The sequence below is a fragment of the Aythya marila genome (assembly GCF_965140915.1).
Source record: "Aythya marila genome assembly, chromosome: 1".
Taxonomy (NCBI): Eukaryota; Metazoa; Chordata; class Aves; order Anseriformes; family Anatidae; genus Aythya; species Aythya marila.
In genome coordinates, this window is record NC_139042.1 from 110,938,491 (window position 1) to 110,951,444 (window position 12,954).

General features: G+C 35.3%; 1 protein-coding gene across 8 annotated transcripts in view; it reads left to right on the forward strand.

Moving 5' to 3' along the window:
• DCAF6 (DDB1 and CUL4 associated factor 6) overlaps positions 1 to 12,954 on the forward strand; it is an 86,003-nt gene that overhangs the window by 44,772 nt on the left and 28,277 nt on the right. For 5 of the 8 annotated variants that reach the window (XM_082779707.1, XM_082779712.1, XM_082779709.1 and 2 more), the window contains 2 exons: positions 4,230 to 4,289; positions 9,479 to 9,584. In XM_082779707.1, the coding sequence (XP_082635833.1) occupies positions 4,230 to 4,289; positions 9,479 to 9,584 (166 nt within the window). The remainder of the gene's footprint in view (positions 1 to 4,229; positions 4,290 to 9,478; positions 9,585 to 12,954) is intronic. The other 3 variants (XM_082779710.1, XM_082779714.1, XM_082779713.1) reach the window with 1 other exon arrangement.

The window sequence follows — 12,954 nt, forward strand, 5'->3', positions numbered from 1 at the left end:
GATTGTCTTGTTTCGTATCACTGAGGAGCAGAAGAGCACATATGCAGACTTAGATGAAACTGGTACTCACATATTTATGTCGTTCTTCATGTGACAGTGAATTTGCAGACTTAACCATTTTATTAAATGATTGCCTTGAAAGGTAGATTTCACAGAATTACTGAATACCCTAAGTTGGAAGGGAGCCACAAGGATCACTGAGTCCAATCTCTGGCTCCACACAGGACCACCCAAAAATCAAACCCTATGTCTGAGAGAATTGTCCAAGCCCTTCTTGAACTCCAGCAGGTTCGGTGCCATGACCACTGCCCTGGGGAGCCTGTCCTAGTGCCCAACCACACTCTGGGTGAAGAACCTTTTCCTGACATCCATCTTGAGCCTCCGCTGATGCAGCTCCATGCCGTTCCCTCGGGTCCTGTTGCTGTCCCCAGAGAGCAGAGCTCAGCTCCTGCCCATCCACTCCCCTTGTGAGGAGGCTGCAGGCCACCAGGAGACGTCCCCCCAGCCTCTTCTGCTCTGAGCTGAACAGACTAAGTGACCTCAGCTGTTCCTCATACATCTTGCCCTCTAGACCCTTCACCATCTTTTTCCTAGTTGTAAATTTTCAAACAGAAATTACACCCTGAAGTGCATCTGCCACCATATGAAATGAAGTCATAGGTTTTGTTTGGCCCAGGGCTGCAAATTCTCAGTCTCTACCTTGGTATAATTTATACTTGCTATGTTCTTGGGAAGTCAGTGTAAGACTAAGGTCATTTCTTCTGCCCTGTATTTCATTCTCAGTCCTTGTCTTTGCAATTACAGCAGCTCGGTTATCATAGCCATAAACACAGGGAGAAAAACACTTCAGTCATGTAAGAAATTAACAGTAGAAAATGTCAAGTGCTGAAAGCTCTTACTGGCTTAATAGAAAAGATTGCCATACTATTAGACTGTATGGCAGTTATTCAGTTTCCTCCTAGCCTAAGGACTTGTAGCGGTTACATGATTTGTAAACTTTCTGTAATAGTCAGCCCTCGCTATTGAGAGGAGTAGTAGAGTATACTATTTAGAGGAGTGTGAGAAGTATGTTCAAAAGCTTATGATGCTGTTGGATACAAAGATGAGTTAAATAAGTAATGATTCACAGTAGGCTGATTTGATGCTGGAGAAGAATATACTTTATCCTCAGATGGCAGAGACTATGTTTCAGTGGATACTTCACATGAAGTATTGTGTAAACTTGGCAGGGTTTCAGAAGCTGATTATGCTATGTGAATCAGGTCTGTTTTGTCTTCAAGCCTTTTCTCAGCTGTTGAACAGATGTGGACTTTTTTTTTTGGTAGCCACTTTATTTAAGAGGGAACTACGATAAATTTTTTATTTTATGTTTTCTCCAGTAAAGTCTAGACTTGGCATTCATTTTTGTGGCATTTCATAGCATTTACATCCTACACAAAATTTAAACAACCATATATGTGCTATATGCAAGCGACAAAGAAATTAAGTCTTTATAACCTGTAGTTACTGCTCCTCTGCCACATGCTGATATGCCATGTATATATCACTGTTAACTAGTAATGGGTAATAAACTGAAGCAAGGCGTTGAAGAGATCTTTGTTTCTCTTGTTGAGAACTTCAAGTGAATAAAAGATAATACGAGAAGTTACAGAAATATGAACCAGCTGATCTTGAAGTAAAAGAAACAGAATTCATATTACAAGTCAATGTGTACAGGACATATTTCTGTAGCTGTGTGTAATGTGCATGCATCTTACATAATCTGAGTAATAAAAATGCAATTCTTATTACTAGATTCTTAGATTTTTAAATGCTGATGTATCAAAATGCATCTATTTTAGGTTCAAAATATGTAACAGCTTAGTCATTGCACAAAGCAATTATTCGTAATTATTAAAACAAGCGTTTAATTTCTTGGATTAATGTCCAGTTTAGTGGATTAATTCCACTAAAATTGTAAGAAGATAACAAAATAATAGTGAAGTGTGAGACACGTAAGCCCATATCATTTCATTTTTACTGAGTGAATGAATGATACACATGGCAGAACATACCTTCTGTGTATTTACTGTCTCATAACTAGAAGTCAATAAGATTTGGAAGTACTGGTAAGGGTAGTAAATGTAATTTCTTATGCTTATAATTAAACTATGTTTATTTAGTCATATTTGTTCTATTTGTGTTGGCCTGAATTAAAGAGCTGATGAGACTAGCGTTTCCAGCCAACTAAAATGATAGGCATGATGTGCCTCTTAAACAGGACATAAAAGCATGTGAAAGAATTGGACTGTAAGAACAGGGCTCAACTGAGAATCACTGTCTTCTGTGATTTAGTCTTCTCAGATTGCTATACAAGACTTCCTTTGCCTTTAGCACTTAGCTAGAAGTTAATCCCAGCCGTGGGCTCATAGCTGTGAATGTGATTCAACCCAGTCCACCCTTGGGAGATGCATACCAATTCTTGTTTTGAGTCAGCTGAAATAAAAGCAGATCATCGTATGGCATGGTGCATCTTTACACCAGCTTTTTTCCTCAGGTTTACATTCTAAAAAGTGGGCTACTACTCCATTGAAAATGCTCTCCTATAAACACTTCCCTTCTAAATTAGAAATTACATTTAAAGTGCACTTCACTTTTGGAAAGTGAAATGTATTAATGTTACAGGTCTCATACCTAAGAGCTAAGCCCCATCTAAGTCTGGAGGCCAAATTCTGTGGTCTGGCTTAGGCTTCTTTGGTGCAGGGCATGGGTAGGGCTGAACAAAGATGAAGACAAATGAAGGCCAATTTCTATTCCCTAATTATGGAAGTAGTGTATGAGCCCAGCTACCAAAACAAGCCAGCCTCCAAAATACATGGAACTTGCCTCAGACTCCCTTAGTCTTCACTGCTTCTCCCCTCCCATGCAGTGCTAGGTATTAGTGTAATGAGGAAGCAAGCTGTGATTCTTGAACCAGTAGCTGGGAATGAAGTGTCATTTGAGGATGTATCTTTAAATTGGCTTTGTTAATTTAGCAGTGTCTATTAGCATATTTAGCATATGTCTATTCTACAAAATGGGTCATGCTGTTGATTCTGGCCCAAACCTCAAAGTGAGCCTCCTGTAGGAGAGGATGTATTATTTCATAGCTTTCCCTATATAGAATTTAAATTAATGTTAAAATTATTTCAGCATGCTGTGATTTTTTTTGTACAGTATGGCTGTATTTATAATACACAATATTAAAGCCATTTAGCTTAGCATGAATTTGTTTATAACAGAATTCAACAAATGGAACCCAGATATGGTAGCCTAGCCAATATTATGTTTGAAATACTGCACTAATTTATGTACATTGTCCCATTTTACAGCAATATGGAAGTAAGATCGAGACTTCAGAGATGACAAAGAAAATACACTTCACAGACGATGCTGAAGTTAGCATCTGTCATTTGTTTGCACAATGAATGCAGTGCTGGTGATGGTTATTAACTGGTAGTATCCAGTGGGAAAATGCATTTAACTGCTGCTTTTTTTCTCTTTTTTTTTTTTTTTTTTCTGTGATTAGGTGAGAATTTTTATAGGACTGGTTGACATGGTACCGTGTTAAACTCATTAAAACACTTCCAATCATCAGATGCTACAGAGGTATAGCATCTAAGAATGCTATTGAATTGAACTGTCATCTGAGAGGGATCTATTTTGGTGCTTTAATGTTACAAAAACAGTTTATATGCTGTTATATCTGCAAATCCTCTCATCTTTTACATTTTATATTCCTAGGTATAAATACTGAAGATACTGGTATGCCACGAGTATTTTATGTTGAAGTGTAAATACTCTGAAAGTTACATTTAGCACATGGTTTGAAGTACTAGTGTCATTTAATACATTTGAAAGCCGGTAAAGGCTTTGAAGTCATAACTCTTCAGTATTCTTTGTGACATTTTAGAAATTTGAACAACATGGCAAAAGCCTTGGTAACGGACAAACATTTTCAACATCAATGTCAGCAAGCTTCAGTCTGTTGTTCAGTGATTACCTAAAGCAATACGTAGTGATTTGAAACAAGTGGCTTTGCTTCTGTCATGCCTAGAAAATGCAATATGGCTGGCTGCTCATAAAACAAACCCAAAGCTTCCTTATGTTGCTGCTTCTTATTTTTTATTTTAAACTAACATGTGATCGTGACATTGCTGTGCAGTTCTCTGCTGCTTATGTTTTAAGTTGAAATCTCATTTTTGTTTCAGATTCTCCTTCTTCTGTGGTTAACAAACAGCTTGGATCCATGTCACTTGATGAGCAACAGGGTGCGTGACAGGAAATGCGCTATACCCAGCCATAGTTGATTGCAATGCTTCTTTTTTAAAATTGCCTTTCATGATGATAAACAGTCCAAAATGCTGTTCATCTGCATAAAGTAGCATTCTGTAAGCAGATCTGCTGGAAACTCATTAAGTATTTAATTCTCAATACCAGTATCAGCGTAAGGTTAATCGTTTTCAAAAGCCATCCTATGCTCAATTCTAAATGCATTTGATGTAGGTACAATAAATGTCGTATGCAATCTACAGGCGTTAAGATTTTTTTTTTTTAATGTAAAGCAAAACTAATTCTTTAAGCAATCTTTTTCTGAATGGTTCTTCTTGGATCAGAGTGCAACTGACAACATTGAAGTAACTTGTAATCATATAATGCCAAAGTAGTTTATTTTATGCAAGAGATATATGCAGCATTGTTGTATTTGCACTGTTTGAGTAACTCAAGAGCATCTATAGCACTCACATGCATCTTACCTTTGTGATCCTTTGTCCTGTACCCCTTCTGCTAGACAAGTAATACTGTTTCTCTATAGATTTCTCACTGTCTGGTGGTAAAAAGCAAGCTCGTGAGTTTTCCCTAGGCCTGTTATTCATCAGTCTTTAACTTGTGAGCAGTGAACTAGACCAAAGGACACCCTTTTCCAGCTGAACCAACATCATCTTTGGTGAATATTTATGCCTGAATAATTAATAAATGATAGAGGGTAATTTAAAAATAGATTTCCATACACTCTACATTATGTTTACTCCCATATGAAAGCCTCAGTAGAGCTTTAGTATCTCAAATATCAGAAAAGAGCTGTCTGTCTCCTCTTGTTTCATATTGTAAACTAGAATGCTGTTTTGAAATCCCATTTCTGAAAGATACTCTGTTTGGCAACTGTTGAGATATGGTTAATTTTAGGATGCCAGAACACTGGGGAAAAAATCAAGCTGTGCTTTTTATTGACATAATAAATTCACATTGTGGAACTACATTTTGTGATGAAATAGCCTTAAATCTAAGTACATTTACTAACTATTCATGGTTCAATAGTCAACACCACTATTCAGGTTTAGCTGGAAAACTTTTTCATTATGAGTGGCCAAGTTCTGCTCTCTTTTATGAACTCAGAATAAAGCATTATTTGATGGTAGTAGAATAAGCTGGAATTAACGTACATAATCTACATGCTTATTGGAGTTCTTACAACAGAAAAAAAAAAAAAAAAGGAAAAATAGTTATTGATAAAATGGTTTGTTTGTTGTCATTGAGAATTAAACCCATATGACAACAAAAATAAAAGAAGTAGTTTTGGTCCCAGAAATCAGTTCCCAGGTCTGCTTTTTTTCTTAATTTGATACTGAATTAGCTGGTGTTCTGTTGGACCAATCTCTGTTGTTGGCATATATGTTTTATAACCGTATCTGGGTTTAGAGATCTTTTGATACTTACTACAAAAATATATTTATAATGCCATTTTTTTCTGACATTCCAGCAGAAGCTGTAAGTCCTTCCCATCCATACAAAATAGGTTTCAAATGGATTGTAATGATCAAAGCTGGAGGTTTAGTTTGACTCTGATTGTAATAATGAAGGGTGACTCTAAGAGCTGTTCCAGTGCAAAGGCAATATTATGTCTTCTAGGAACTTCCTGAATTGATATGAGTAGAGGAAACCTGAAGGCAGAGCTCTAGCTTGGTAACTTTGAAGAGCAAATGAGTATATGCATGCCATACTATATTAATGCTTCTTCCTACATACACAGAAGCCATATTGAGCGGTGATATTTCTAGGTATTTGAACGTTAATTCTAGGTTTTATGGGATGTCAACACAACAGTGTGATGTCCATGTCAGATTGTTCAGTGCCACTTGACAGGTATGTGAGCTGGCTCTGAACAAGCAGGTGTGTCAACTACAGCACAGTTAATTCTTCATTTCTTTGTACCTTAAGTCCTGGAAAATGTCAGCATGTGTTGTGTCCCTGCTGATTGGCTCTGCCTCAGACAGACAAATTTCTTGGGCATTGGTATGCCTACAGAGCTTTCCAGGTCTAAAGTGAGCTCTGCAGGTATAAGCTGAAGAATTTTGGAACTGTGCCTCTTGCATGGCACGGCATGTTCTGTACTGCTTCTTTGTAAAACACAGCACGAAGTGTAATTAGAAGGGGAATCAACCAGAAGAAGAAATTGTATACCTTCAGAATGTACAAAGCTGATTGTCGTGTGAGGAGATCATGATTAGTACTGGATGGGAAATATTTTGAAAGTTTTTAATAAAGAGTCATCTGTCTTCTTCACATGTGTTTATTAATAAAGCAGTGAAGTGGCCAGCATTTGAGATGTGGGAAACTAGCTTGAAGTTCCTTATGTTAGTTTAACTAGATAATACAGTCTGGAAACCTGTCTTTATGAACTCTTACCAGTTCATAGGTAAGAATCCAAATCTGTGTGAAGTTACATTTGCACAGGTTCATTTTCTAAGAGAAAAAAGCATGGGGCATTGCCTTCAGTTTCTGTCTTTTATTTGTCATAAGGTTATGAATGAAATTTGGTCTTCAGTTGTAAGGGTTGACGTTGCAAAGTACCTTCTTACGTTACAAAGTATGTCTTCTGTGACAGGACTGAATATGAAATAAGACTAAGTTGTTGATAGTATCTTTAAAATATAATGTATTTGGCTGTAAAATCAAAGTGAAGTTTCAAGGTATTTTTGAGGAATATGAAATACAGCTTAGTAAGGTGTTGACATGCTATAGCTTTCTGTTGGACCAGTTTTTACTTTACGGGGGTTTGTAAGTAGATTAATAGTTTTAGGAATAGCTGTCCCCTAAATCACAGAAGCTATGCAACTTTTCTTCTTCCTTTTCCTCTTAGGCTCTGGATGTGAAATAGATTTGGTCTGATGAGGTTAAGGTTTTAAAAGAGAACATTGCTTTCCTCTAATCTATTCAGTCTTTGGCAGTCACTCTGTGCTTGAAAACAGAGTTCGCAACTTCTGGATTTTTATGTGGCTCTTCTAAAAGGTTGTTCAGTTTTGTACTAGGCAAAGCTCATTAGCCTTTTCCACATAGGCACCCACTCAGCTTTCCATTAGCAGTGAGCTTAGTATAGATTAGTTGAACTCCACAACTAATTCTCTGCAGTTTATTATCAGATTCTTGTCTGATCTTTTAAAGTTTTGTGTTCCTATTAGTGTCAATTTCATTTCCTAAAGACAGATTAAAGAAGAAACTGACCCAATCCAAAACATAGCTCATTTTTGTAGGTACAAGAAAAAATGATTACACAGTATGGTTTAAGAGCTATCTTTCTCCAGGAATTTATAAAAGTCATTTCTCAGTTAGTTATTTCTGTAAGCATTTAAGCAAAGAAGGCAATTCTTCCAATATTTTGGGTCTGAATAAACACAGGTATTGCTTCCATAGTAAGTCAGAAGACAGTCTTTCAGCATTTTGCTTTATTTTTTTAAAGACAGGATATTAAGACAGGAAAGCACTCTTATGAGTTCTATAAAGCTCAGATCACATCATCTTATAACACAAGACAAGCATTCGATTAGATTCATTATAGTTTAATGATGTTCACTTACATTTTGGTAGGTAATATTAACTAGTTTTGCGATGAAGCAAATGTTGCATAGTAGCATCAGGTTATAGCATTATCCTTGTTTGATGGCTGTCTTGGACTATTCAAGGTGGTAAGTTGTCTGTCTTCTAATTATCTGAGTTCCTGGTTTAAAGATATGTCTTGTCTCCACCTGTGACAAAGAAGATAAACAGTCCTTCAACTATGTTATCTTTTACTCTAATAGTGTCCAGCTACTGATAACATATGCAGTATCCTGGAACAATCAGTATTGGTACTTGTTTAGGAAAGGATGCCCAAATATCAATGCCCTTTCACATAGAAGATTCTCTTCAGAATAGAAATACAATAGAAATACACATTTAAAGTTCTTCAGAGCACTGATTACCGCTTTGACACTTTGAGTGGATTTCTCTCTTGTCAGCAGTTCACAAATGAGCGTTAATGGTTAGGTTAAATTCTTGCATGCTGTTTCATGGTTCCTACAATGTAATTGTTTGTTTGTTTTGTTTTTCTTTTTAAAATAAATATCCTGTGGCAATATTGTAGCCATTGCTGTTGTGCATGGGGAATTTGTATACTTGTGCTTCTTCAGTGTTAGCATTTAGTTCTTGTTTATCCAAAGATGATCTGAAGTTTTTACTTTATAAGTGCCAGTCTGCTGCCAGTACTGCAAGTATACTTCTAGTCAAATTTCTGTACTCTATTAAACAAAGAAAATTTGATGCTCTTTTGTCCAAACAGTTCTGAAATAAAAAGTTCAGTGTTTGTGCAAAGAGAAAGTATGTAGATTAGTTTCAGGTCACGTGAGTGGTGCCTAATACTAAACAAACTTCTATCATCTGAATTTTGAGAGATTGGCACCTCTGACATGAGGCTTTGTCTGATGGGACTTTACATTAACTTTATGCTGTTGACCATGGCCAGCTTAAGCATTAATGGATATTGGGCCATGCATGTAGGTAGTGTGACTATGGATTTTATTCAAGGTTGATGTTATTTAGTAGTTCTTTTTTGAAGGTGCCCACTGAACAGTCCTTAAAACTATATATTCAGCTTAAGTTTGCCAGAGTTGCAATGGTTTTCAATGTGATTGACTTCTTTTGCCTTTAGATGTAATGAATATTTTGTTTTGCAAGTACTCCACTTCTGCTTCAAGTTATTGTAATGTGATATAATATAGATCATCATCTTTCTTCGTGTGTATTTACATGAGGCAGAAAGGATTGAACATCACTTCTAAAGCACTTTACGTTCATATTAAGATACTTGACAGAAAAGAGATCTGCTCCTAAAGGATTGTATTGTGTGTACATGTACCTAGCTGACAATTTTATTTACGTGCATGTTGAAGGGCAGCATTTTCTTTGTTCGCTCTTGTAAATACAAATAACTTTAGGCTATTTTTAAAGCATTGCAAAGTATAAATCTGTTTACTATGAAACTTCTTAACTTTTTGCTTGGGCCGTAACCAATCTTAAATAGATGTTGTACATGTTACTACCATATTTGACCTTTTATAAGATAATTAAATGAAATTTCAGAAATATAACGTCTTTATGTACATTGCTGTTGCTCATCCAAACTTTATCAACCCCATATTTACAGAAAGTGACAAGCCACGAACGGGAACAGGTGAACCAGTTTTAAGTTTGCACTACAGTACAGAAGGAACAACTACGAGCACAATAAAACTGGACTTCACTGATGAGTGGTAGGACGTTAATTTTGCTTTTGACTTGTTAATGACAACTATATTTCACTGACACTGATCTAGCATAGATACAAATATTTTTTCCATATTATATATGCTTGTTTTCCAGTAGGTATATATGCAATTTGAAATGGCTGGAGTCTTTAGCACATACAGAATATAAAAGACAGTCCTACTTTAATGTGGAATTTATGCAAGAGTTTATGATATTTTGCTATAGATTTCCCACTATATTAGCATTAAAAAGACTTATTTATTTCCATCAAAACTGAGAGTCATTTTAGCATTCACTAATCTGATTAAAGCAAGGTAGTACGGTGATGGAAAGGTGGTCCAGAGGTTATCAATCAAGTTTTGATTCTCTGCTTTACCAGACTTCTTATATAGTATTCAGCAAGTAAGTGTTTCTGTGGCACAGTTCCTGAGTTGTAAAACAATGGAGTTATTATTTGTGTGACTGAGGAGTGTTGGTGCATTCACGAAGTTCATTCATATATTTAAAATATCGAATTTGTGGACTGCTAAGATATTACAGTGATTTTAGATAATAAAGAAACCCATACTGTCTAACTGGCCTGACTTACTTGGTTTTGTATGGATGTATATCATTAGAACTTCTCAGTACCTACCAAAACAACCACAATCCTTATTTCATCTCTTCTTAATTCTATTCCTTTACCCATGTTTTAAAAAATATCATAAAGATAGTAAATAAAAATGCTCACTAGGTTTTCTTACTTAAAAACAAAAACATGTTTATAGCCACTCTTAAATGCTGTGGCTTTAAATGTAAAACAAATACGGACAATTTCATCCATAGCATTTTGGAAAGTTCAAATGGTGATTTGTGTGTTTTCACAGCATGAACGCTTTGCCTATAGTGAACTTGAAATATTGTGACAGTTCTGTTAGAGCAGTCTTATCAGACGGTATTTCTATTTAAAGTCCAAATTTAGCAAGCTTTGAAAAAATTACTTTGGTTGTAATGCTTTTAACTAATTCTGTGTTTAGTTTTGTCATCATTTTTGTTTACTATTTTTAGGATACGCTGTTTTCCCAAAGGGAACAGAGCATTAACAAATGTTTTGTCTGTTTATTCTTGATAGTGTTTTTTATTATAATAAAGTGCTAGCTATCACTCTATCACAGAAAACAGTTTTTTAAACATCATCAACATTTTTTTTGTGTTTATTTTTAGTATAAAATTTGAAAAATGAATTTTATACTTCAAACACGTAATGATTTTGAAGACAGCAAATTTCAATGAACTGCTGCATCAAAAATAGTATTAAGAAAAAGTTATGTGTACAGGAGATGGAGATGAGGGATGGGAAAACTACTCATTACAAAAATATGAAATTGAAGAATTAAGGGCTAAGTGAAAACTACTAAAACTTAACTTTGGTTAAACTTTTCAAAGAGTATTAAAACAGATAGGATAAAGGTCTTTTAATGATTTAATCTTATTGAAGCAAGGGTGGAATGGCAGTTAAGAAATAACGAGAGTAAGTAAAAAGTAAATAAATACTGTATATTACTTACTGGTAAAGGTGAGGGTGGTGATGAAAAGGTCACAGGAGCTGGATGCAACTCAAGTGAAAGTAGGAGTTGGAATTTAATTAAGGAAAATTGGAGGTTCTCCATCTAAGAAATTTGGAAAAAGAAAATGGTGCTTACATTCTGTCTAGTAGCTAGTATTTTAACAAATCTCTTGCACCACCACTAACACCATGTGAATGAGAAAGAAACATCAAATATAGTGTCAAAGGAGAATGAAGGACTAAACACTATGATCTGTTAAGATTAATGGTATCATTATTCTAGAATCTAAAATAGTCCTGATAAAAAGGCATTAAAACAAGCAGTACATAGGAAATTAACCAAAATTATGGGAACTGGAGGATGCAGGATGCAGTACTGTTTTCCAACAGAATAATGGGTTTGTGAACCATAAATGGTGTAGTATAGAGAGCCTGTCTGGACTTTCAAGAATGTATTTGCTGTTTTACTGTGTTGAACTTCTCTTACAAGGTGGGGTAGGTAAACTGATAAAGAAACTGCACCTAAGAGTGAGCTTAATGGAGCTTTTACAGTGGGTTGTGTTAAGAGGAAGAAGCATTTCCTAGTGTGACAAAACTGCAAGGCACTGTCAGTCCAGAGGCTAAATAAAAACCCATGTAGAATGAAATAGTAGAGGTAGGGTGAAATCCTGTGTAAAAAATAAATAAAAATCATGCAGTTGAGGACAAGTAACAGAAACATGATCTGGAATTTGGGAGTGCTGTGTGAATGAAATAGAGGGCCTTCCACTTGGACAAGCAGAAAACCTGCTATGGAAGCAGATAGTAAGTCTTAATTAGTGTAAAGAAAGCATAGGGTGTTGTTTTGTTCTCTACAAAACATCCTCTACACCTCTGCTGGTGTGAAAAATACCACTGATGTAAAAAAAGCAGAGTAATAAATGAGTGTAAATTCACTGAAAAGTAGATTTCTAAGCATAAAAAATAAATATATCTTAATCACTTTTAAGATAGTGTGGTTACATTCATAAAAGTGGTTATATCATATGAGGCACGGTTTAGAAAAAAAAAACACAAAACTGAGTATGCAAAAAGTCCCTTCCTGTCTGTCCAAAAACAATGCTGAAAATTACTGACTTGGAAGAAGTAACACAAGGGCTAAGAAAAATTTTCCACATACTCCAAATCCAGTACAACAGTAAATTGACTATGGCTTATCAAGATGAGTAAAAACTCTCATATTTAATGTAAAGAATAAAAACATTGAAGCCTAGGTTAGATTCTCAAGAATCTAGGCAAAGCATGATTCATGCTGGTTCTAACAATGTAACTTGTAGAATAGTTTAGTACTAATGTACACAGGTAAGAAAATACTTGTCTACATTCTCAAGAATCGTGCTTATAACTCTTATAACTCATCTTTGTATCTGCTTTTGTCTAGTGAATTGCCTCACTTTTAGATGCCAAAATGAAGATGAGGACAGAGAAAGAATAAGAGAGATCAGGAAGAAGGCTTTTCATTTTCTAAAATAAGGTCTTTTTAGGGAGTTCAAAAACATTAGTTTTGACAATATTTGCAAAAACTGTGTTATGTTTCCTGAGGAATTTTTCTCTGAAAGAAAAACTTGTGCTCAACAATAATTATCTAATCTAAACATGAATGGGCAGTAAATCTAATATACCAGCATAGAGTAAATCTTGAAAAATAACAAAATGTTGAGGACTAAAAGCCAACATCAAAAGTCTGTGGCTCAAAAGGTAGAGAAACAATAGTGAACAGTGAATAAAATAGAAAATGTTATCTAAAGTAGTTTTTGAATTAGATGTGATAAGAGCATGTATGTAATTAG